At 47.3% G+C, this 24,323-nt stretch overlaps 1 protein-coding gene across 8 annotated transcripts in view; it reads right to left on the bottom strand.

Moving 5' to 3' along the window:
* Nucleotides 1-816: 816 nt before the first annotated feature.
* Nucleotides 817-24,323, bottom strand: part of RBFOX1 (RNA binding fox-1 homolog 1) — a 2,072,285-nt gene continuing 2,048,778 nt past the window's right edge. For 3 of the 8 annotated variants that reach the window (XM_047713056.1, XM_047713054.1, XM_047713059.1), the window contains 2 exons: nucleotides 5,196-5,271; nucleotides 817-3,602 (listed from right to left, as the gene is read on the bottom strand). In XM_047713056.1, coding sequence (XP_047569012.1) covers nucleotides 3,480-3,602; nucleotides 5,196-5,271 — 199 coding nt within the window. In that variant the 3' untranslated portion in view covers nucleotides 817-3,479. Of the gene's footprint in view, nucleotides 3,603-4,576; nucleotides 4,825-5,195; nucleotides 5,272-19,302; nucleotides 19,356-24,323 lie in introns of those variants that run through there. The other 5 variants (XM_047713053.1, XM_047713052.1, XM_047713057.1 and 2 more) reach the window with 4 other exon arrangements.

Raw genomic sequence — 24,323 nt, 5'->3', positions numbered from 1 at the left:
TGGGCCGGGAGAGCATACGTACCCGCTTTGGTTAGGATGGCACCTTCTAGAAGGTCGAACTCGCCGCTCGCTCGATGTGGGACTTCACGTCATAGGAGCTCACGGTTCTGTCACGTACTCTCTCATTTATCATGCACGACAGCGTGAACAGGTGGGTGTCACCACGATCCTGAATTACGGGAGAGGAGCCTGGGGCCCAGGGCTTTGGTTCAGCTTTGCCCTGGGCTCTGGCTCACAAGTGACCGGATCAGGCTTCAAACCCGTTTTGTTTGGTCTTTATATGTGTTACCAACATGACGGGATAGCACGATAATTAAATGATAGGATGGTGATGGTATTTCGGTTTCTAAATGGGGCCGAGATTCAGCCCTCATGGCAACATTGAATAATTCAATGAAATGAGGCGCACCGGAGGCTGGGCAGGACCCTTGGGTCATAGTGAGCCCTTGGGAAGCGGACACTGTAGCCCTTGCTCGTGTTTATCTTCTTCCCCCGTGCCTCCCGCCCCCCAAAGCTGCATTAATGACTTGCTCATATGTTTTGTTTGAAATGCACAGTTTTTGTGGCTGTTTTGGGGACATTTCCCTTGCTGGAGAATCGGTCGCCTGAGTTCTGTTTCTTTCTCAAACGTCTCTGGTTCCTTCCCCAGACTCGTTTGGAAAGACGACTGCGCAAGGAGTGCCTGCTGAGTCCGGCGGCCCCGTTCACCCCGTCACCCCGGCAGTGGGCCCGACTCCGGCCACGCGTGTGCTCTTGGACTCTACCCGTCCCAGGAAACGCACGGAAGCAAAAGGACTCAGAACACCGACTCGCAGGTACCTTTTCAGACTAAGCTTTTATTTTTTTGATATTACAAACCAGTTTTTCTTTATTCACAAACCACTGTAAGTGATATAAACACTAATTTCTAAAGACAGATATACACATTTTCTGGGTTTGCAGATTGCGTGATGTGTGTGTTAAGAAGTCACTATATGCCACACATGATATTAATCTTTTTTTTTCCATAATTCATAATAGCAATAGTTACTTAGATAAATGAAAACATTCCAAATAAATACTGTTTAAAAAAATCCAAAATGTTCGTTTACATCTCTGACATACATTTTAAAATGACTTATTGGCATCTTGGTGGAGTGCCCAGACGAAAGGTTTTGGAACATCATGGGGCACTCACTTGCTCTAAATGATTTTATTAAAACTACATACAGTCATGGGGGAAAGTACAGCTCATTGATGAAAATCAAAACTGCAAATTAATTTTACTTGAACCCACACAGTAAGAATTCTATGTTTGTGATTCCAAATACAATGCAAATTCTGGATTTCTAACCTCGGAGGCCATCGGGAGAGAGTTTTGGGTTCTCCCGAGCCAACCCCCCACGCTGCCGCCATGTCCCTTCCACCTCTCTCCCCTCCGGGGGGCATGGTGCCGGAGTGTTTTCATGGAATTAGAAACCCATCTGCCAGGCACCCACGGTCCTAGCACTGTCATCTAGGTGGGGGAATGAGAATGGCCTAAAAACACACGCTCTGGCCCCTCGCTCCCCCACCCACATCAGTCTGCGGAAAAGGACATCTGACATGCTTGCTTCTGGCTGCTAAGCAGTGCCCCCCTCCCCCACACCACCCCTTGGCTCCTCTCCAGATCCCCCGAGCATCTGTCTTAGATAGCGAAGCTCCAGAAACTTTGTTTTCAAATCTTGTGAAACTTTATTGATGGTTTAATATCCAACCGATCTTACTGCATGCACATAGGATGACAAGAGAAAAGCTGGATCACACACACTTTTTTTTTTTTTTTTTAAGTTTTTGGTTTTGTTTGAAAGCGGAGTTGTTAAAGCGGATTGGCAGGTCCACAGCGGTGAGTTGATAATCGGCTGAGGGGCGCGCCATAGGGCCTACGCTGTACACAAGGAGACTGACCTATGGCAGCGGGACTACTGGAGGCGGCTGGCCGCTGTTTGTTTTTCATTTAAATACAAAAACAGGAAGACCCGTGACAGATACCCCAACTTAGGTTAACTTGTAAACAGGACAACATGGAAAGAGTTCAAACAGAAGTAGTACAAACTGCAATTTTTCGGCTGTCACTCTGGCCCTGCTCGGGGGAAGTAGGGGGGACGGAGCTTTTGTTCTTGGCGGCGGGGAGGGGGGATATGGGGAGAGGAGGGTGAAACCCACTTTTTTTGCTTCCTTCTGACGAGTGTCCTGGGCCTTGGAGACGGAACTAAAGATACTGGTTTGAGAGACTCCTCGGGGACCAGGAGGAGGAGGGCAGGCTCTCACGGACGGAAAAATTGCAGATTGCTCACACAACACAGTCATGTTTCAAAAAGTACCAAGCTGATGAAAATACCATGATTATCTCTACTCAATGATTGCAATACTTGTAAAATGCTTCTATAAATCCGAATATGATTATCATGTAATTCCATAAAAATTATACATCTGTCTCTAACAGTTGCTCTACTAGGCTAAAACTAAAGCTTCATAGACTGTTTCTAGAACTTAACAACGCCACTGCACAGATGTAAATTTTATACATTTTTTTTTTTAACTGGTACAAAGAATTTAAGTTTTTATTACTTTCTTTTTTTTGGAAAAAAAGAAAAAAATAGAAACAGTGCTTTTTTATCACCTTTTTATTAATGTTATTTTTTTTTTCCCTCCCGTAATATAAAAGTCAGCAATGATATCAATAATTTATTATACTGGAAGAAATATAAAAAGAATGCTTGTTGATGGCCTAACTAGCAGTTTTTGCCTAAATAACTAGCGGCTGGTTGAGAAGCTGAATACGGCCAAGTGGAATGGTTTAAAGGGTGGGTTTGCACAGCTTCATTCAACTTCAACTTGGATGCACAAAGTGCTTGGAGAAGCACTCCCTTAAACAACATAACCTTTGGCTTGAACTCAATGAGTAACTCAGAACCGCTGACATCTGATTGTTGGTGCAGTGGGTCGTTTGGATTTGTCAGTTACTATTCTGGGTTTCCTTTCAGCCCAAATCCCGGTCCCCGTCCCCTAAGACCCTCCCCCCCCACCCTTCCCCGCTCGTAAAAGAAAATAAAGCAGATGCAGAAAAACATGACTATTGTAGTCACTTACACTCTTCCCAGACAGCTGATAACCCCAGTAGCTTAAGATTCAGCATATAGAATTCATTTACATGATATAGCACTCTGGATATGGCCCGAAACCGGTTTCTATTCCTAGCTAGCGTCTCTCTAGTTCAACCACAAAAACTCCTACAGCCAGCAACCAAACTACGGAACCTTCAGAAATTAAAGACCCACAATATTAAAATACACAGAACAAAATATCTGAGGTATAAGATAAAAAATGTAATTTTTTTCCTCTTTTTTTTTTGATTTTTAGAGCTGCTAAAATGACGTACTACTGCGTGTATTGCAATACCCAGGCCTCGGAAAGCTTCCTCTCTCCCCACATTGGAAGGTTTTAATGGTTTTTGTCATTTAGTATGGAGCAAAACGGTTGTATCCCCCTCGGTATATACTAGCCTGCAATGAAGAAAGAACGAGACCCACATCATCAGCATGGCTCCTAGTCTTGGCATCAGTCAAGGGTGCAAAAGCATTCTGAAACAAAGCAATTTGAGGGGTGTGTTTTTTACATTTTCCTTTTGCAACACGTGGATCATCAAAAAAGACTCCTGAGCGACACAGACACGCGACCGAAAGGGTGGCGCCCCCTACCCATCCCAGCTCCGGCTCCGAGAGCCCTCGACACGGCCAGTCCCGACCTCCCTCGGGGTCTCTCTCTAAAGAAGGTCCCTGAGAGACCGAGCCCCGTCGGCCAGCCCCGCTGGAGAGGACGCCTCCGGCACAGGCTGGGCGATGGTGGGATGTGCCCTGACTCCTTCTGTGGGCTCGTTTGACTCATGACAACGCGGCATCCCGTCGGCCAAAGCTCCGTCTGCCCCCGGCCCCGAGAGCCGGGGAGGGGGGCGGGTAGCCGGCGGCTGGGATGCCGCGACCGCTCTCCTCTCCAACCCGCTCCTCAAGCGGGCTCGGTGTCGGGGCAGAGTTGCCGAACGCGAAATCGGGATGAAAATCTAAATCAACTGCTTTACTTGCCCGGGCTCGACACCCTGGACGGAATTGGTTCTTGAGAGGGGAGTTTACGGATGTCATTGCTTGACGTCATCGAGCTTGGACGAAAATAATGTTTCCAAATCATGGCTGAATTTCTATGGCCAAGCTCCGGTGACGTGTCTGGTCACGGCTCTAGATGGCTATGAGGTGGCACTTAACTATTCCCCCCCCCCTTTTTTTTTTCCCTAAAAGTACGGGCGATTCCAAAGAATGCCTATGGGGATTTGTTTTTAGGATAAGGTCTGGTCTTCTTGATCCCAAGCAGAAAACTGCATGCCAGAAGCTTTTTAATGATTGCATACGCTCTCACGTGATGGGCACGTCTTACTGTACTCAAGAGTTTTAGTGCATAGAAGTTTGAACAAGTACAGGCAGATTCACCCCACCCTCACCTCCCGTTTTCACCCTCCCCCCCACCCTTCCCCAAAACAAAACCCCAGACTCCCCCCTCCCACCCCCACGAAAAAAAAAAGCAAAAACAAAAGACAACTCCCAAACCCAGCTGATTCCTTCTAATTCCTTAGATACTAGGCACACACACAAAGTGTGCCCCTCTCTCTATTTTCTTTCCTGGGCGACTATGACTTTAAACATGAATTGTAATAGGGGAGGAGAGGCAGTCAGATTCTCAGCTGCCTGACAGCAGAGGCCTGGAAGTGTGCAGCTTAGCTCCTCTGAAGTCTGTGCTGGGGCTGGAACCTTGGGGCTATGTGAATGAGCAGCGAGGGAGGGAAAAAAAAAAGAAAAAAAAAGTTCTGCATTGACACTGCATTCTGTTAGTGATGGATTTAATTATCAAAATGACTAATTATTCCATTAAGGTAAGTGCTCTGCTAGGTGAGACTTGCAAAATTAGAAATATAATAACTTACATGCACTACATTGCCAAGAAATTAAGACATTTATCAAGTTTACTGGGAGGATTAATGTGGCATTTTAGCTGCTGTTAGCACAAGAGACAAATTCAATTAAGGGAAAGTGAGAGGACGTCAACCGTCCACCCGGATGCTAAGGTCCCAGCTGGGGGAAGGGAAGGGAAGCAGGAAGAAGTGAGGAAGAGGAGGGCCTGGTACTCACCATGGCACCAACGCTGTAGGTGGGGGCTGGAGCAAGTGTGTGGTGGTAGGGGTCGGCAGCATAAACTCGTCCGTAACTGAAAGGAGAACACGGGGGACGGTGAGTCCATAATCTGCAATTGCCGGGTCCCGATAACCCTAACATACAAGAATTCCGAGACAGTGTGGAGAGGCCCTGTTTGTCTTCAGAGGTTGGGGACACGTTCCCACCTGCCCCACGACATCGGAGAAGGCCGGCTGTGTCCAGCGCATTCTTCCGTCCCCTTAGCATTTCTGGCGAGATGATAACGCATCTTCCTCTCTCTCGTAGCGCCCTTCCTACGCTGCTCGCAGAGCTACCACGGAGCCCGAGGTAGGCAGAAGAAACAACTTGAAGGAGTGCTTTTAAGAAGCCCCGTACCCGCAGGGGACCGGTCTCTCTAGAGACGCCGTCTTTTCTGCTAATTCGGCTGTTACCAATCAAGCGATACAAGGTAGGTCACAAAGGGTCGAGCAGCCTAGTCTGCCGTGAGGGTCCACCATTTCAGAAAATAACAGATGTACTTGAACAGGAGGACCCTTGAAGGCTTTGTAGGACTTCTCCCCCCCCCCCCCCACACACTCCCCACTCAAGAATGAGTCTGATTTGATTTCGATCCTATCACCCCAGACCTTCTGCCTCATCAGTCAGTGGTCGGGTTTGGAGAAGGGACCCATTTGGAACAATATTTCTTGAGGACGAGAGCTCATCTCTGAGTTTTTCCATGCCCCTCCCTGGACCGCCATGCCCTTCAGGACCGGCTTTGGAATAAAAACAGAGAGGGATGCCTGCTGAGCGTCCGGGGCCGAACGCAGCAGCAAATCAGAAATGAAGGTTCAGAGAGTTTCAGTTACTTGCTCGGAGTCACAGGGCCAAACGGAGTCCGAGCTGATACTTGAATCTCTCAGGGCAACCCGAAGGCTCCTGACGTGGTGTCTAGACCCTGACTCGAATGACCTGCCCGCCGCCTTCCTGGAGAGAGTCTGCACACTGGTCTTGCTAATGATCGAAGCTGAGGCGCGCTGAGCGAGGTTAAGTTCCCTGGAATGGAGATCCTTATCCTGCACATGCTTTGTGGAGGAGCCTATCAGAGGGGCGGCGGACGGGCACGCGGGTTGGGGACTGAGAAAGAAAAGAAGCAAGGATGTGGTCTGAGCTGGATACTAACTTCTGCCTGACCCTGGGAGCTGCACTCCAGAGAGGACCCCGCCTGGAGACAGGGAGTCAGTTTTTTAATGCCCGTGGAAGTGAAGAGGAGTGGTGGGCTTCCATATGGAATGGAGGATAACTTCTGGGTCCATTGGACTCTCTGTGGCAGCGGGGAGTTCTCTGAAGGAGGCAGCCGCTCTGTGCCGTTAGCAGCCCAGGCGCACGGCAGCCGGGGGACACGTGTACCGGCCACTACGTGAGATGCACGTCCGTTACCAAGGGCTTGTGAGTCCTGGACTTTAGGGAACGAAGGAACGAGATAAGAAGAGATGCTTTGTCTGCACTGTCAACCTTTAGCTCCCCTCTCATCTCGTAAAGTCTCAGTTGCCTGTGTTTATATCCTTTCCTTCCCATCTTCTTTTTCACAACTGGAGGATAACAATGTACTGGTGAGTCTCCCTTGGTAGCTCACGCCAGAGTCTGGGATAGTGGGAAGAAGCCTGGATGAGACCCAAGAGAGCTTCTTTAACTTTTAGGGTCCGAGTTAGACCCCCAAAGGGAAAAGAAATTTTTGATGATACCAAGTTCTCCTCGGCTGTGTCCTACTCCTAAAGCCCGCTTGTGTGTTTCCAAGGGCTCTGGGCTCAGATGACCTAGATGAGGCTTCCTGCTTAAACACGCCACATTCTCCTGATCCTGCAAAGCCAGGGCACGAAGGGACGTTTCTTTTCCGAGGTGACCCTCCCAGGGAAACGAACAGTCAACCCCTCTTGGTCTCCATTCTTTGGGACACCGTGATTGATTTGTCTCCCTCAGATGGCTTTCGGGCAACAACACTCCCTCTCTCTGGGAGGAAGAACAGTTCTAAGTCCAAGACCAAGGGTGTGTTAAAGAGGGAGGAGGAAGTTTTTGAAGAAATCTTAGATTCACAGAGGTCACCCGTGAAAGTTGGGCCTCTGCCCACATCACTAGAAGGGGATGTGAATGGGGCTAAAAAGGACATGATCTAGGAGTTTGGTGCTGCTTTTCATTTTGTGAGAAAATAGTCTGTCATTGGTCTGGAGGGAAAAAGAGACCACTAATAGGGTTATTTTCATGTACTTACACCCAGCAAAGCTGGTCTCAAAATGCAAAGATAAACTGAAAATTCCCGGGAACTTAGTAAATGATGCCAGCGTGTCACTTTGATGGTATTCCTTCAAAACGAGCGGGACAGTGCCCATTTCGAGAAATTATTTTTTTTAGAATTCGGGGGAAGTGTTTTACTGGGGCAAGATTTTCGTCTTTGGAGGAGATAACATGTTGGTAGTCTGAACGTATTCAGTGAGGATGACGCCCACCTCTGCCCCCCGCGTGCTTTAGCGGTAAATTCTTCGTTGCCTCTAACCCTGGGCAGAGCTTCGACCTTTGTGGAAAACCCAAGGTAACAATTTGGCAGTATTCTTTTCTGAGGCAGAAGAAAAATACAGCGGTACTGAACTATTCCTCGTAAATGAGCAGGCTCCTTTTCTCCTCGGGGTGACCTCTACCTTCAGAATCCAATGGTTTTATTATGATTAATAAATTTCATTTCCACAGAGGAAAAGGGACCATGTCAGCTCAAACCGAAAGCAAGGAGGCTTCTTTTCAAATGCTAATTTCTAAACACGCCCTTGTGTGACACGACCATTTAGACACAAGGTTATTAGGGAAGATGTGGACTGGAGGGCTAGTCTTGCAGCAGAAGTGCCAGGCACGTCAGTGACCTCCTGTCCTCAGAGCTGGCTGAGCACAGCTCAGAGGAAAAGTGGCGATTCCCAGGGACCTCGATGGGAGTGATGGGAAGATGTCTTATGACCACCATGTTCCGAGTGACCTACACACACCGCCGTCACCCCCACGCCACCCCTCCCTTTGCCAAAGTGGACAGTGGTGCAACCTGGCCATGATGCTGCCATGTCCCCACATCCTGCCCATCAGAAATTACAGATGGAATCTTCCATGTGTCTACTTTACTCTGTTCCCGCTCTGGCCACCCTAACCTCAGCCACCAGGGTTTCATCAGAACGGAATCGACAACAGCCCGAAGTCTTTTCTCTTTGCTTCTACTCTCACCAGCCACTTACGTCTGTGGCTAACAGCTCTACCATCCATCCATTCTGCTCTCCTATCCATCCATCCATCCATCATCTATCTAGTCAGATATAAATGTAATCGTACCTCTTCCCTGCTTCAACCCCTTCAGTGGTTTTCCACTCATCCCAGAATGAAACCCAGACTTGCCGGGGTCGCCCCTGCTCCTCGCTCACTGTGCTCCAGGCGCACTGACCTCGCCGCGACTCCGAGAACACATGCAAATTCATTTTGTGCTTTATAGTCTTGGCCCTCGTCTGCCCTTCAGGTAATATCGCAAGTCTCGCAACCGGTTTTGTTTACTTGCCCCTCGGCCTGATGACTGACCCCTCCCACCGCCCCTTTGCCAGGCATGTCAGCCCCGTGGAGGCTGACCCAAGTCATTGTGTTCACCTTTTTTTATGTCCAGCGTCCACCCAAGCACTGACCATGGCACAGGTGAGCCAAGGGCCAAGCCATCGTCGCTACGTCAGAGAAGGCAGCGAGAGGAGGAGTAAACCGGGAGAGAAGACACTTGCTCCCATCCTCAGGATTCTGTCCGCAGCCAAGATTCTCCAGAGGGGCTTCCTGAAGATTCTAGGTCACTGTTCCCACAGACATTCCAAACCCTTCGAGACACTCCAAAGGTAAGTTTCTGGGGACTCTGGGCATACAGCATGTGTAATTTCACATCACCTCTGAGAGTTCATAGAACACTGGCCAACATGCCATCAAGCTCATCAGACCCCTTTAGGGAAAAGCCAACCAAACAACGGAATAGAAGGTAGGAGCTTTGCGGGTGACCTCACCATGGCTTGCGGCCATGTCATCATGAACTCGCTTTTTTTTTTTTTTTTTTTTTTGGACCTTAGCAACAAGTGGAAACAAGGAGGCCACCCATGGTGCTGGGGAGAGCACAGGGCATGGGGCCAGAAGATCCAAGTTCAAGTTCTGCCTTGGCAATGTCCTTCCTCAAAGACTAGGTGAGTCGCTCTCTCTAAGCCTCATTTTCCTGTTCGCATGAAGTGGTATTCTTGGGTCTGAGCGCGGTCTAATCATCAAGCGCATGGAAAGAAACCAGGTACCATCTGAAGCAAGTCTACGGATAGGCGATTGCGATGGGGTGGGGGGGTCTTACACGGGGCTTGCCAAGCCCGGCTCTCACTCCCGCCCAGACTTCTGGGCTGTAGAGGCAAGGGAGAGGTTCTCTTCTAACCTGATCGCGTGGCGCTCTAGAAGTCAACTTACAGATACTGTTGGAGTTAAGCACTATCTACTTTCTGAGTCACAGACGTAGTTAAGAGCGCTGCATTTGAGCTTAGGGTTATGTCGGGACTAAAATGCATAACAATGCTGCCCGTGGAGTGGGAAAGAGAACCTGTGTTTGTTAAAGTGCTTTGTCAACTCTGCGGAGAGATGTAAATATTACTTCTTAGTACCCTCTGGACTGAATCGAAATAAGCTGATGCCAGTGAAATACAGTAGAGCTGTGTTGGGGCCCAGACCAGGATTCTAGCACAGTGACGTGATTTTCTTATAGGGACGGAGTAAGAACACTGATTAATTTCCCTGTGTTTTACTCTATCTCAATTAGAGCCTTTGTGCCCTCTCGGAACTTTATTCTTCCTGTAGCATCACTTCCCCACGCCCCCTGTCCCAGAGATAGCTGGGGAGACCTAGAGGGAGCAGGAAGGGGAGTGAAAAACCCTCACCCCACAGGAGAAGTTCCCAGTGGCGCGTAGCTCTCCTGGGCAGCCTGACCGCTGCAAGGACGCCCAGAGGACTGTGGCCCCGCCACACCAGGAAGTGTGGCAGAGTAGGCTTCAAAAGAGTATGCATCCTGATCGCTGGGGTGTCTGTACTGTCATCAGGGGCCACAGCGCCCTCCTCATTGGATCTAAGATATGGTCTGAAAGACACTGGGGAAAATGGATCCATGCTGGTCACACACGTACGGCACAGTATGCAAAGGGAGCACCACCATACCATAACCCCGCAGTTTGAAGAGCCTGCTATTTGGAGAGCGACAGTGAAACTAAGGGATGTCCTCCCCCTTCACTTTCCTGGAGGGTCCACTGAGGTCTGGACCCCAGGATGGCTCACCCGAGTCTGGGTGTCTGAGGCGCCCACTGAGAAGACGGAAGCGAACCTGCCCAGGAAGAGGGGCCTCTCGTCCCACCCCATCCCTCTGGTTTCTTGAGCTCTTCCAAATGAAACACCGAAGGACTTTTAAAAGAAAATCCTTTGGTTTTCACCGCTGCTGCTGGTATAATCCACTGCTAGGCTGCGGCTTCCCCCCATCCAGAAAGAAAGCATCTGGAAGACTGTTCCAGATCAGGCATGCTTTGCATTTGGGAAAATGCTCTGCTCCTGGCAATTCTCCATGGCTGGAAAGGAGCTACAGTAATTATCAGTCAGGAAGGGGGAAGAAAAAGGCCACATGGAGGGTACGTGAGCTTTGGGGTCCCTCAGCTCTGCCCCAGCTGTTGCATTAGTACCTGCCCTGATGCCACTGTAAATCAATCCATTTTCCAAAAGCAGAGTGTTATGGGCATTTCTACTTCTCTACTGACCCATCTCCTACTCATCCTTAAGAAAAAAATGCAGCCCAACCTAGTAAGATCCTACAGTCCTACTGAAAGAGGTGGCGGGCTTCTGACAAACCCCTCAGGGATTCTGGACTGCAGGATCTGACCGGTCCCCTTGGCTTATGGGGTTTCTGGGAGCTCAGGATGGAGACAAAATCCCTCCTTTCAAAAGATGAAAGGCTGCAGCCCAGAATACGGGAGGCCACAGCAGGCCTTTACAATTCCTGGTTGGGGCTGGCTTGAGCTATCTTGTAGATGAACGTGCGCTCACTTTCATGCAAACCAACACCGACCAGACAACCAAGGCGGCTCGGGGTGCAACCGTCCTTTCTCAAACGGTAGAACATCACAACTCTCAGCCTGTGGAGTCTGGGTTAGCACAATGTGCACTGGTTTGAGAAGATCTTAGGACAGAAATGGTTAATAATCGCCAAGATTTGTGGCAAATCTTCCAGGGTCATTGACAGCAAAGACAATGAGTTGATCTCTGTCCTCCACCAAGAGACCTGGGGCCCATCAGACTGCTTCATCTCCACAGGAAGAGAGAAGAGGATTACAGGACCCCAGGCCACACATCCAGGATCCCCACAATAGGGGGACAATATTAGGATGGGGACAACTTGAAGGTATTGGGAAAGAATTAAAAAAAGAGATGGGTTAGAAGGTGGTGGTGGTCCTGCTCACTTTCCTGTGGCGAGTTCACTGGGGTCTCAGTGGCTCAGTGAACATGTTCTCGAAGGAAACACTCCTCTGTGACTCCTGTAGCCTCTCCTAGCTTTAGTCTGGATGCTGACACTCATCAGCCACTTTTATATGGTCTACAGATAGGTACGTGTGGGGCGGGGTGGGGGGGGGGGGAGGATGACCAAGTTGTATTCTAGAAGCTTCTCAAGATACATCGAAGAGGAACTTAACCAGTCGCAAACTGAAAACATCTATAAAACCACTTTGAAAGTAGCAAAATTTCCCCCCAAACACCCAAGCAGCAACGGAAGAACTTCTCCAAATGAACAACATGAAGTCATCTCACCGGGACTCTGACACGTCTGAATGTTCACTTCCTTAGCCTGGATTTGAAATTGTCACCTTCACGAATCACTTACTACACTTCCCAGCCTCCTGTTTTCTTTGCTCAGAACCAGGGGGGGAAAGCAGCTTCGGGGCTGCTCTTGTTCTAACTAGGAAGCCGTAGAGTTTACGCATCCAAACTGTGCATACATGAGTTTACCTGTAACACCTGTAACATCTGTGAGGAGCAGCCCACGCCACCCATGGCCATCAGATGGCATCGTCCATTCTGCACACACTCCATGCAGTTCAAAACCTCTTCCAATTCTGAATCCCCAACAGATCAGGTCTGAGATAAGAACCTCAATCCTGGACTCGTCAGAGCAGGGTCACAGCCACTGCGTGGGAGTTGAGACGGCACAGTGAGCCCTGCTCTTGGCCATCGTTCCTTCACTCCGGAATGCCTCCTCCAACAAGAGACTCATCCATAGCTGTGTGCTCTTTAATGCCAAGCCCATCCTCCTCTTACAAAGGCTGTTTCGCCGCCTTTGTGTCCTGACAACTGGTCTACCAAGATCACTAAGAAATCCCTGTCATGCTCTGAGATCAACATGGCCCCCAGCGGGGGCTCAGTCTACTGGAGCAGTGGCTAAGAGTAATCTCAGAACGTTCACCTCCTCTTTGAGCGACTTCCTTCTCCTGTGAATGGAGGTAATGGTGCATACAGACTGGGTAAGGCAGTAGTGAAGTTGACGTGAGGGTGACGGGTTACCGGCTAGTCAGCAACCCAGTGAGTGTCAGACATCAATGCCATCAAGCTGGCACTCACTGCCTTCTCTCCATCCCAGGTGGGGTCACGACAAGAAAGCCCGTGGAGTACATCGGTCAGAACCACCCCGCAGGTAAGCATCTGGAGCCCCTGTGTAAGCCGCTCAGACATTCTGAGAGCTTAATGGAGGGGTGAGAAGAACGAGCAGACGCACACACACACTAACTATACCCTCACGTGGAGGCAAAATTAAAACACCAAGTCATGATACACTGCCAGAGTCCAGATGATCTGTCACAATATTTTAATGACAGGTGAGTATCCCTCTCCTCTAAGAAACCAGTTCTTGGGGCACACAAACCCTTTCAATACTCACCTGAGCAAAATGAATGAAAATCTAACTCCAGAATGGTACTAATAAAAATAAAATGAGCCAGAGATGAGACATTTTAAGGTTTATAGCAGCCATGTTAAAAACTTGAAAAGAAAGGGGCAAGTCACTTTTATATATTTAATCCAACATATTAAAATATTATCATTCCAATGGGTAATCAATGTAAAGATTATGTCATAAAGTGTATTTACATAATTTGTATACAAATATAATTTGTATTTGTACGGTTTACAAAATACTGTCTGATCTACAAAACATTATATACAATATACAAATACACTTGTATTTGTATACAAAAATAAATTGCACATAATTATTGTACTAAGGTTTCAAAATCTAGTATGTGTTTTGTACTTACAGCTCATCTTGGCTGGGACTAGCCACATTTCAAGGACCCTGTAGCCAGTAGGGCTATCAGCCGCCATACTGCACAGCACAACTCTAGCAAAATCTGTCCTGCGCTCTCCTTACCACCGAAAGGGGAGATTCCTGACTGATCAGCTCTGTGGTTCCTGAAGAATTAGGAATTACCTGGGAGAACTTGTAAGAATGCAGATGCTTCTCTGCAGACCTGTACATCAGAATCTCTAGGGCGGGGGACATGGGAAGAGGAAATGGATTCTGCATTTTTAATAACTGCTGTTATATTTTTTTTTTTTTATTCAAATTCTGCGCTGATACAGCACTCCCTCCCTCCTTCCCTCATGGCTGATTCGGAGCTATCTGGATATCTTTGATGTGTATAAGTAAACTGACATTTTATTTTTATAGGGTATCACTATTGCCTGTACCAAGCTTTGAACTACACCTAGTGCATGGCAAGCACTCAATAAACGTTATAATTATTTTTACTAGGTTCCTTTGTTTATACGTTCCCTGAACACCCTGCACACTCCTATTATAATACACATCACATTTGATTGGAAACAGACTAATTAACTACAAATCAATTTGCTGCATGACGACTTTGCTGAATAATCAACCAAAATGTAAGGAGGACAATTAGAGGAAGTTTGCTGAAGGATCAATTAGGGGAATGGCCTAGTTAGAAACTCCGAAACACTGTGTGAGGCTGTGTGGGTGTGCGAGTGTGTGTTTCTGGGCCTGTGTGTGCACCTACATGTGTAGGTCAGGCGGGGATAGAAGGATGGAAGAGGGTTATACACCCCATGTGGCCATGAACTTGCTTCTGATAATGACTTCATCAAGTATATAGCAGCCCATCCACGGGGGGGGGGGGTGGTTTTAATGGCTTTGGCCATGCCCCCGGCCAAGGCTTTTTCGCAGATCCCCACCCTTACCTAGTGTCCAGTACTCATACAGAACGGGGGGTGTGTCCCCACGCTGACTTCCCGTGCCTCCAAGATGGTGCCTGGCCTGGTGGAGGAGGCAAGACTTACTGCTGGACGGAGACCCAGCCTCCTCCTGGACCCCAGAAACACACAAGCATGCACACACACACACTCTCGAGCAGCTGGAATTCAGCAGCCAAAACCACCAGTTCGAAGTTTCTGGTAGGGGATGGACCAGCCTGTTGATCTCTAACCACTGATTTTCAGCAAAAGAAAGATATCTGGGGAACCAACCCGGAACACACGATGCCTGTTTGACCCTATCTCCTGGAATATGCAGAATGCTCCCCGGCAAGGCAGCTGCTCTCCTCCACACTCTGTCCCTGCGCCTAGACTGGTGCCCAGCACGACACAGTATTCAACGCACACCGGCTGCACTCAGGGGACGCACCAGGTCAAACACACACCCAGGGGAACGGCCATCTGGGGAGCCGGTAAATTCCCTGAGGGCCCCCAACATTTTAACAACTGTGGTCTCCAACTCACAAATACTCCTCTTTCAGGAGCAAAGATAGCACAACTCAAGAAAGCAGGGGAATTCCATCTGGAGCCAAAGGTCAATGCTGCAAGGTCAAAATACAAGGGGCACATGGGGGCAGTGGGGTTCAGTGGAAAGAACTTTTTGCATTGGGATCTGGGGAAAGTTACCCAAGTTCTCTGGATCTGAGCAATTTTTTTTTTAACCTCTAAGACGAGAAGGAGGGTAACACCTCCCTCACTGAGCTGATGTGAGAAATCCATCTGTGCACATATGCACACACACGCACAGGCAGGGACCTACGTATATATATAATTTATCATGCTTGCTCATATGAAGAATTTGCTCAAGATGACAGGAAGTTATCATCACACCCTGGAGAATTCCGCAAAGCCCGACTGAGGGAGAAGGACTGAGGGATGGAGAGCTCCCTCTTCGTGGCGACAAGTCTTAGCACTTGGTGAAAATAAAACACCCTTGGAGCAAGAGGGAGAGCGTGGACGTTTAACACAGACTGAACTTCTTCCACTTCTAATCTGCCGGCCTGTCCTGCTTGTTCTCTGTTCAAAATACAGCCCAAAGCCAACCCCTTTTTGGCTCTTCCACCACCATCGTCCTAACCCAGGTCCCTGCCACCCTCCTCCCCTCTCCCTACACCCCCCTTCCCCCTGGACTGTTGCAAGAGACTCCCAACTAGTGCTCCTTCTCCTGCTCTTGTCATGGGCGATCTGCTTTCCACAATGCCAACTCATCATTAAAATGATAAGGCAGACCACAGCTGACCCTCCAAGAACTTCCTACCACCCCTAAATCTCCCGTGGTTTCAAATTCTCCAAGTCCTAATTTGTTCTGAGCCCTAGCGGTCTTCCTGATTTCATGTCCAAAACTCTGCCTTGTATTCAGATGCCGTGGCCCCGCTGCACATCCTGCTGAGCCCGGCTGGCCAGCTCAGGCAGGCCTCAACCACAAGGCATTTGCACTTGCCGCAGGTCCCTGCTCCAACATCACGCCCTCAGAGAGGTCCTCTCTACCCAGTGAACCTAAAGGAACATCGCATCCTAGTTTCCATCCGGCCCTCTGCCCTCTGATTCATAAGAGCGGTTGTAGGATTTGCCACACCAGTACATCACATGCCTTTGCACCTACATGCCGGGCATCTGGTCTTGGCTAGAAAGGAGGCTCTTTGAAGGAAGGGCTTCTCCTGGCTTATTTAAGGCCATGTCCTGAGGGCTCAGAACACTTGCGGATACACAGTAATGACTCACTACATATTACTGAAGTGAACTGAATTCCCAGCTGTTCTGCCAAACTAAGGAACTTGCTTTGTGACCTTCATTCAGGTATAAGAGCCATACTCTCCCTTCCGCTACAATCACTAGCCAGTCCTGGAAAATCTCCAGCGAGTCACAGTGGCAGGGAGCCCTCGAGTCTAAGAAGGGAAAATCATCCTGTCCCTTGTCCCTGCCATCGCTTGCAGGATCCAACTCATGAAAGGTTCTTGATGTTACACAATGAGAAGACATCTGAGCGTCCAAAGTGAGCGTTGGACACGTGCACGCTGGGGGCTCAGGTCTTCTGTCAAAAGGCCCCCTAGGAGTCACCCCCCATGAGCACTTTGTCCTTCAGGAGCAACCAAAGAACACCAAAACCAAACAATGAATCCCACTGCGGGAGACACTGAATAAGAAAACAAACACGGCCTCACAAACCACACACGCGAGCAAGAAAAGCTTCTTCTAACGTGGCTAGCAAAAGCAGGAATGGCATGTTGGCATCCTCTCCAAAAGACCCAAGGAAGAATTGTCACTTTTCCTTTGGGGACAGGAAGAAAACCCCTTTGGTGCCGCAGATCCTATGGTCTCACAATCTTCATCTCACCATCCTTGCCCCGAGCCACTGACAAAACTGGCCAGCTCTGCCCCACAGGCAGCTGTGTGAGAATAACACGTCTTTATAAGAATTTCAGTTATTAAATTCACCGTGTCCTCCAAACTGAGATTTTAAGTGTCTTGCTCATTTCTTCCTTTGTTTAGAGAAACACTGAAATCCCGGAGATAACCACTTATGCAGGAGACCTGCCCTAAGGAGTTGTTCTGCACACGGGGATGGTTTTGTTGGTTAGAATGGGGGCACCCCGGTTCTCCCAGCACGGGGGAGACGAGGCGCTCAGAGATTTCATCAAAACCATGAGTCACAAACTGTGTAGACCAACCAGTTCCGATTTTCCATATTCACTCTGTGAGGAGGGAGGACTGGCTGGGAGAGAATCTGACATTTGATTGATACGGGTGTCTCCTTTTTCATGCTTGGTTCAAAATTCAGAGTTCAAATCGAACCTTATGAAGCAGACAACGTATTATTAATATGGCCATCACAGCAACAGGGATCTCTCTCTCAATTTGAAATCTGATCAATAGCAATCCATTAAGAATTTACTGAGCAGCCGTCCTAAATCCGGTAAGGTAGGTGACAACACTCGCTCTACCCAGGCCAACTTTCATTATCTGTGGCCTCTTTCAGGAGTAGTGTGTGGGGGGGCCACTTGCTTACAAGGCAACGGGATGAAATCAATGTCTATCTCCTAAAGCTGCAACTTGGCAGCGTTTGACCCGTGGTGTCAAAACACAACCCATGATACACCGGGACAGGCGTGCGTTTTAAACAGGAGAGTTGGAGGCGGTGGAAGTCAGCATACCCACAGATGGCATCTGATAACACTTTCAACCAACACCCCTCCCCACCGCAGTCAGGTACCCCTCCAGAAGCATGCTCCCTTTCCAAGGGTTTGAAGATGTCAAATGTCTCTTGCATCCGAGGAACATTTCCCACCACCCCCGGCCACGCAACCATCCATCCCCTACTATTAAGTATTAGTGAAGTGTTAGGGATGTCACCACCTCCCACAGGGAGAAACAGATGTTTCAGGCCAGGAGTTTAGAGAGGGAAAAAGGGGAGCCCTTATCCAGGGTTTTTTTTATAGAAATGGAGTAAAATACAAATATTTAAAATACAAGCATGCATACCTCCTGAACTCCCGGGGTAAGACACTGAGCCAATAAACATATGGACACCGAGTCTACCAATGAAACTTTTAGATCGGACAGGGCTGGTGACATGTTCCTAGCACTGTGTCCTTCCTTCAGTACCTGTCCACCAAAGACTGTAAGCAGGGAGGGCAGCCTTAGCCAACAAGCCTTCATTTGCTGGGCTCCGCTGATAAAATGCAATCGATAGCAGATGAAGTTCTATCTGCAACGCTCTGTGTAATGTAGGGTTTTGAAGGTCATGTCCTACTCCACTACATGTTTGTAAGCTATATGGTTCTCCCTTGTTGGCTAGAAGCAACACATCGATCGATAAGATTCCCTAGTAATTGTTTTGGTGAAAGTTTAGGCTTAAAGGCAAAACAAAACCAAACCAAAAAAACCCCAAAACCCCAAAACAAACCAAAACCAAACCAAAACCAAAGAACCCCGAATCTGTTAGCACTCACCTATCTTGCATTTAATCAAGTAATTCCATGCTAATGAAAGTCCAACCATAACTGTTCTGAACCACATCAAAGCAAAAAGACAGGCATTATTTTGATGGACACATCATGCAACTTTGTAGTTTCCATTTGCCAATGCCCTGATTCCAAAGGCAGAAGACTTTGTCTCTCTAAATCCTGCTACTTGTAATACGTTTTAAAAGAAAGGAGATAGAGGATCTTTCATTAATAGAATGAAGATCCCCTTCTCATGAGACAGACATAATTATAGTCCCCAATGCCTCTCTCTGGCTTTCTGTATTCGGTCTTTTATAACTAGTCATTCAATAAAGATCCCAAATAATTCACATATACATCTGCATGAACCCAGACAAAAATATGTCAAAAAACATACAAGTCACACGTCTGTGTCCTTAATCTCCCATTCAGCATTTTAACACAAGAGCACTGCTTATACCGTAAGATCATACTGTGGCTTCATTCAACAGAGTTTTACTTTTCTAGATCATGTATTATTAAAACTGGAAATAAAATATCCAAGTTAGCAAAACGCCTGGTATCTTTTCAGACAGCGGAGCCTCAAGGCTTCGGCTATACTCCAAAGATATACGGGCTTTGTTTTTGTTTTTTTGTCTTTTTTTTTTTTTTAACTCAACTTTCTAGAGTGACCAACTGCAGCATGTGAAGGAAAAAAAAAAAAAGAAAGAGAGAGAAAGAGAGAGAATACTGAGCTTTGGATGGATGCATCAAGAAGTAGCAATGTTTGTTACCTGCAGAGGTGTTACAAGAAATTTCATCTGCTGCAACGAAGACGAACTGATTTCTGGAAGAGAAGATAAAATTCACAATACTGCTCGCTCAGGGGGGGGGTGTGCTCTCTGCCGACTGGGTGGATGTATTCAGATGCAGGGAGGGAGGGGTGCTGCTTTCGAATGGATGTTGCAAGGAAACGTGTGGATACATCTCGGACATCGAGAGTTTAGAAAGATCATGAAACAGGCATGCGGGGACCTGACCAGCGGAATCATGGTGATGTCAGAACAGGGGGCCATGTACACACTGTCGCACCATCATTAATACTGAGTGTTACCAGAACGTCATGCCGGGGGATGTTGCTAGGGCTAGGGTAATTCAAACTGTGCTTGCATTTCTGCGCTGAACGGAGACAACATTTAAAGAAAATACGGACAGTATGTTGGGGAAACGGGATACTAGCTATGAAAATCATAACAATCTAGACTCTATTATTGTGGTATAATATAAAAAAAATTACTTTAAAAGGAAAGGAAAAGAAATGCTGTCATCTCAGAAGAGAATGTTATATGGTATCATGTTATGGATAATAATTTCCTCACCAAACTAGGCTGGCTGCATAGAGAAGGTACAAGCACTCCTACTGGAATAAATCCTGTCTCACCGAATTATTTTTAATGATGCCGTATTTAAGAGAAAATTAAAATGGAAAATGCTATTTTACTTTGATTTAGTAAATCCGGAAAGATGATCAAACTCTCTTAAGATGTTTCCAACTGTGGCATTTGCACAGTGAAATGTGTTGTAATTCAGACGTACTGTTTATTTCTGTAGAAATAAGAACGTCTGTGGGAGGCAGATTATAAAAATGCCCCCAATGAGATTGGCTAGCCTCTTAAATGTGTCAAAAGTGTCCGTGTAGTCTCTTCTGGTTCTCATTTGTTAGGTTTTACTGTGCGTATGAATCATTAAGAAGCAAGATAAATGCATTTTTTTTGGCTCTTAGTTTGGGCTTCTTCAAATATTTTAATGCTTCCAAAAAAGTATCTGGTGATTGAGCACTTCTTAAAACATCTTAAGAAAGTTTTACCGTTGCAAGAGGTACACCCGGGAATATAAATAGAGCCACCATTGGGAAATTCACTAGAGTTTACCCTCCAGTTGAAAATTCTAGCCATTTCCACACCAGTGAAACCTAAACAAAATTATACATGCGCTGAGAATAGCACTCTATGTGTTTCTCTTCCACATAACAAAGTCACAGCTAAGTTCACTTATTTCCTCTCTTAAAAGACTAAAAGTTAGTGTCCCTGGATTTTTGCTTTTTGCTTGGACACAGACTTTTTGAGTCCCACCAACATCTGGCTCCCAATTTCCGAGGTCTGAGGAGGAGTACTATTCATATCCCTGAGAATGAAGATGTTTGGGCTGCATATTTGTTTTGACTTGTTTACGTCTGACTTACTCAAGGGGCAATAACATGTGGACACCCCAATCTCATGTATGCGATTCTTGGGTGGGCCAAACCAGCACCTGGCAGGACTTCTATCCTATCGTGTGCCCACAAGAAGAACATGACCTTGACCGCCCGGTTTATCCAGAGGGCCAGGCGCTCTGTTACAGCCGTTCTCCTATTACGGGGCAGGCCTCATTAGCTATCCAGTTCAGACCCTATAACCCTAGAAGACTCTACCGCCTTGCATCCCACTTCTGCATTTTCCTTAAGGAACTGTCCCCCCTACTAGACGTTAGGAAAACCATGAGAGGCAACCAACAGGTATTAAAATGATGATTGAATGAGCAGGGAAAACCTGTAAGAATGTGACCTACAAACATGTTTATAAAGACATTGGAACTTTTTCTTTAATTGTACGCAAATGTTAGGAAATGTGATGGTTGTCCTTCATAGCACTCTTCTTTGAGACATGATACACTAATTCTGAAAAATAATGCTACCATTTCTCCATTCCCTTCTGATTCCTCTCTCTCTCTTTCTTAGGCAACCTATATATTTTGAAATTTTTAGAGTGTCTTTAGGATTCCTGAGCAAAGTTCTGAACAAAGGGGGTGACTCAAAGAGTTGGCTCAGAAGACAGCCAACTATCAAGTCAAATCTATGTAAAAGCAGGAAGTTATCACCAAAAGTGATATCGTAGGGGAGAGGCAATATACTGTGCAGCAGTGCCAAGGAAGAATTATTTAAATTATCTGCAAAAAGTAGTAGCCATTTGGATGTATCAATTCTATACTGATTTTTTTTTTTCTTTTAACTCCATGCAAGGAGTCCTACAACAGCCAGGAAGATTTCCCTAACATTTTAGGAAACTGCCTTTCTACAGAGCACGTTAATTCCATGGAGTCAACCCATATGAACAGCCCTCCCTCCACCCCCCAACTATGCTACCCTTTAACCAACTGATTACAAGTACAATGAGCAGGAAATGCCTGCAAATAATAGCCTGGGGAGGGATGTCAGGCCAACGTGGCCCCCATGTGAGGCCAACAGAGGAATCTGGGTAGAGTTATAAGGGACAGGTTTCATGGTGATGTCTCTGTCCATTATGTTACGCCATTTTTACATACGGTCTGTTTCTCCCCACTGGACCTTTAAGACCAATGATCTATCTTAGCCCATGAATGGATCATATGTGACCCTCTCTGTGGAATCATTTACCCCATATGACCAGAGAGAGGTACGGTCAAAGAGATTAATGATGTCGCTGGGAGGTCACTGCTCTCCCCAAGCAAGGTCAGGACAAACTGAGTTATCACAGGAGCAGCAGGCACAGTTCGGACAGTGGGCTCACCTCTCAGAGCAGAGAGGAGGCTGGCAGGGGGCCTGACCCCTTATGTCAGTGCAAGTCTGCTCTGTACTCTCAACAAAGACCCAAGAACTTACACTTCAAAGCAGTTGCCCTTGACTTTCAGCAAAGTGGTGGTAGATGATAAAGCCTGGCCAAGTAGTCCTCAGCCTTGGCTGCACTGGTAAAAACACCTGGTGACTTTCTAAAATTCCCAGGGACCCAGGCTGCTCCTGAGATCAGTTAAAAGGGAATCTCTGTGAGTCCGTCTCAGGCACTAGTCGTTTCCAAAGAGCTCCTGGCGACTCTGTACAAGCCAAGGTTGAGGGCCACTTGCCTAGCTGAATGGCTCTCATGGGGCTGCTCCCTAGGCTTGCAAGGAGAGGTTAAAACAATGCAAATGCTGGTGCCCTTCTCCTGTGCTCCTAGCCTAACCGGCTGGGACACGGTAAAGAAGGAGGTGGTTTAGAAGATACTCGGCAGTGGAATCTTCTAGCAGCCACAGCGGAGAAGCACTGAGTAGGGCACAAATGCCACGTGGAAAGGGAGCTGAATTAGAGTCTCCTGCAGCTTTTGCTTCTCTCTGCAACTTCTATTTGCCCACCCACCGTGCTGCCCTCTCAGGCAAACTCGCTGTGTGGCTGCTGAGCCTGAAACCACAAACACTATACACAGCTCAGAAACGGTCCCTTCTAGTTTCTGGAGGCCTTCTGAGAGAACAGACACTAAGCCTCATTTTTGAAACCAAAGCTGGTTTACGATGGCCACGCTGCCATGCTCTGTATCTGCTTCCTCCCCTGTTCCTCTTAGCACCTGGCATGGAAAACTCAAGAGCCTCTTTGCTGGGTCTTCCCACTTTCCTTCTGAGTCCATACCTAATCCTCTTTACCATTTTTTTTTCCACCTGGAATTTTTCCTATTTTTAAGACCTCTCTTGACTGCAGAATTTCTCAAACTTCCCTGAAGACAAGACTTAGCTAAAGTGCTTGTTAAAAATTGATACGTGTCTGAGTTTCAGCACAGACTGCCTGAATCAGAACTTCTGGGAGAGACGTCTGATCACCTGTACATTTTGGTCAGAACCCAGGCCTGGTGACTGACCAGCTCTGGGGGCCCCATTCACACTGTCCTAAGTGGCTGGTGCTCATGGACAGAATCATGGTCCCAGGTAGTTTGTACTGTGGGGAAATTTGGGAACATTGCTGAGAAATCTCCTGCAAGTTCATTTCCATTTTCATTTCAGAGCACCAACTTTTCCCAGGAAGACTGTTGGACAGGGGGAGGCTTATGGGAGGGGGGAGGATTACTAATTTAAGAAAAATAATAAAATGGCTGATTACTGTGCACAAGGGAGAAGGCTACATTTGTCTGGAGTCTTTGCAATGTCGATGCCAAGGAGTCACTGGCCTGATGTCAATGGAGTATTTACCTATGACAGGTGGCTGCGAGCCTTGTATCTACGCATTAAATGATTTAATTTTCCTGACCACCCGTCTTCCTACTCCAGTCTTCACAGAGGAGGAGGCAGAGGAACAGCAAGTCAAGGAGCACACACAAACCGGTAAGTAGGGGAGATCAACCATGGTTGGGTTGTCTCAAGACCCAACTCTTATTTACTCACTAAGATTGGGCTCAGGGGAGTCCGCGTAGGGGTAACGGGTTGGCCATGGAGGGTCATGTCTCTACAGAGGGACTTCCTGATACCGTTCTGAACCTTCTATTCCTCTCAGACAAAATAATACAGCATTTGGATTCCCCCTCGAGTATGATGTTAATTGAGGCTTGAGGGAGATAATTATATTCTGCTTTAACAACTTGGGATGTGGAATGGCATGGGCCATGGTCTTTCTCTCTCTTTTCATTCTATTACCAGACTTCATTATGTTTTACGACGGTTTTCATAGACCAGCCATCTAGACTGTGCATCTGACTCAGCTGGTGGTGCATTTAAATTAGTCCTGTGACCTGCCATGTTATCCTTACGTCCCACTTTTCTTCTTAGGCTGAATCTCATCTCTCTGCAATTTTCTTTCTTCTAAAAATTACCCACGGCTGAATTCCAAGAGACAAATGAAAAGAGTAGCCAGCCAGTATTGCTGGAGGGAATGAGGGAAGCTGGCTATCGAGACAGAGTAAAACCTGCGGTACAGGCGGGGGCCGAGGGAGGACAGACGGGGAATGTTCTCCTGTTGGAGAACACCAGTTTTAAGTTTCACTGTTAAATATTCTGGTGGCTT

Source organism: Lutra lutra, chromosome 18 (genome assembly GCF_902655055.1).
Source record: "Lutra lutra chromosome 18, mLutLut1.2, whole genome shotgun sequence".
In the NCBI taxonomy this organism is placed as follows: Eukaryota; Metazoa; Chordata; class Mammalia; order Carnivora; family Mustelidae; genus Lutra; species Lutra lutra.
Note: the sequence above shows the minus strand (reverse complement) of the source record. Positions and strands in the feature narration are given on the sequence as shown.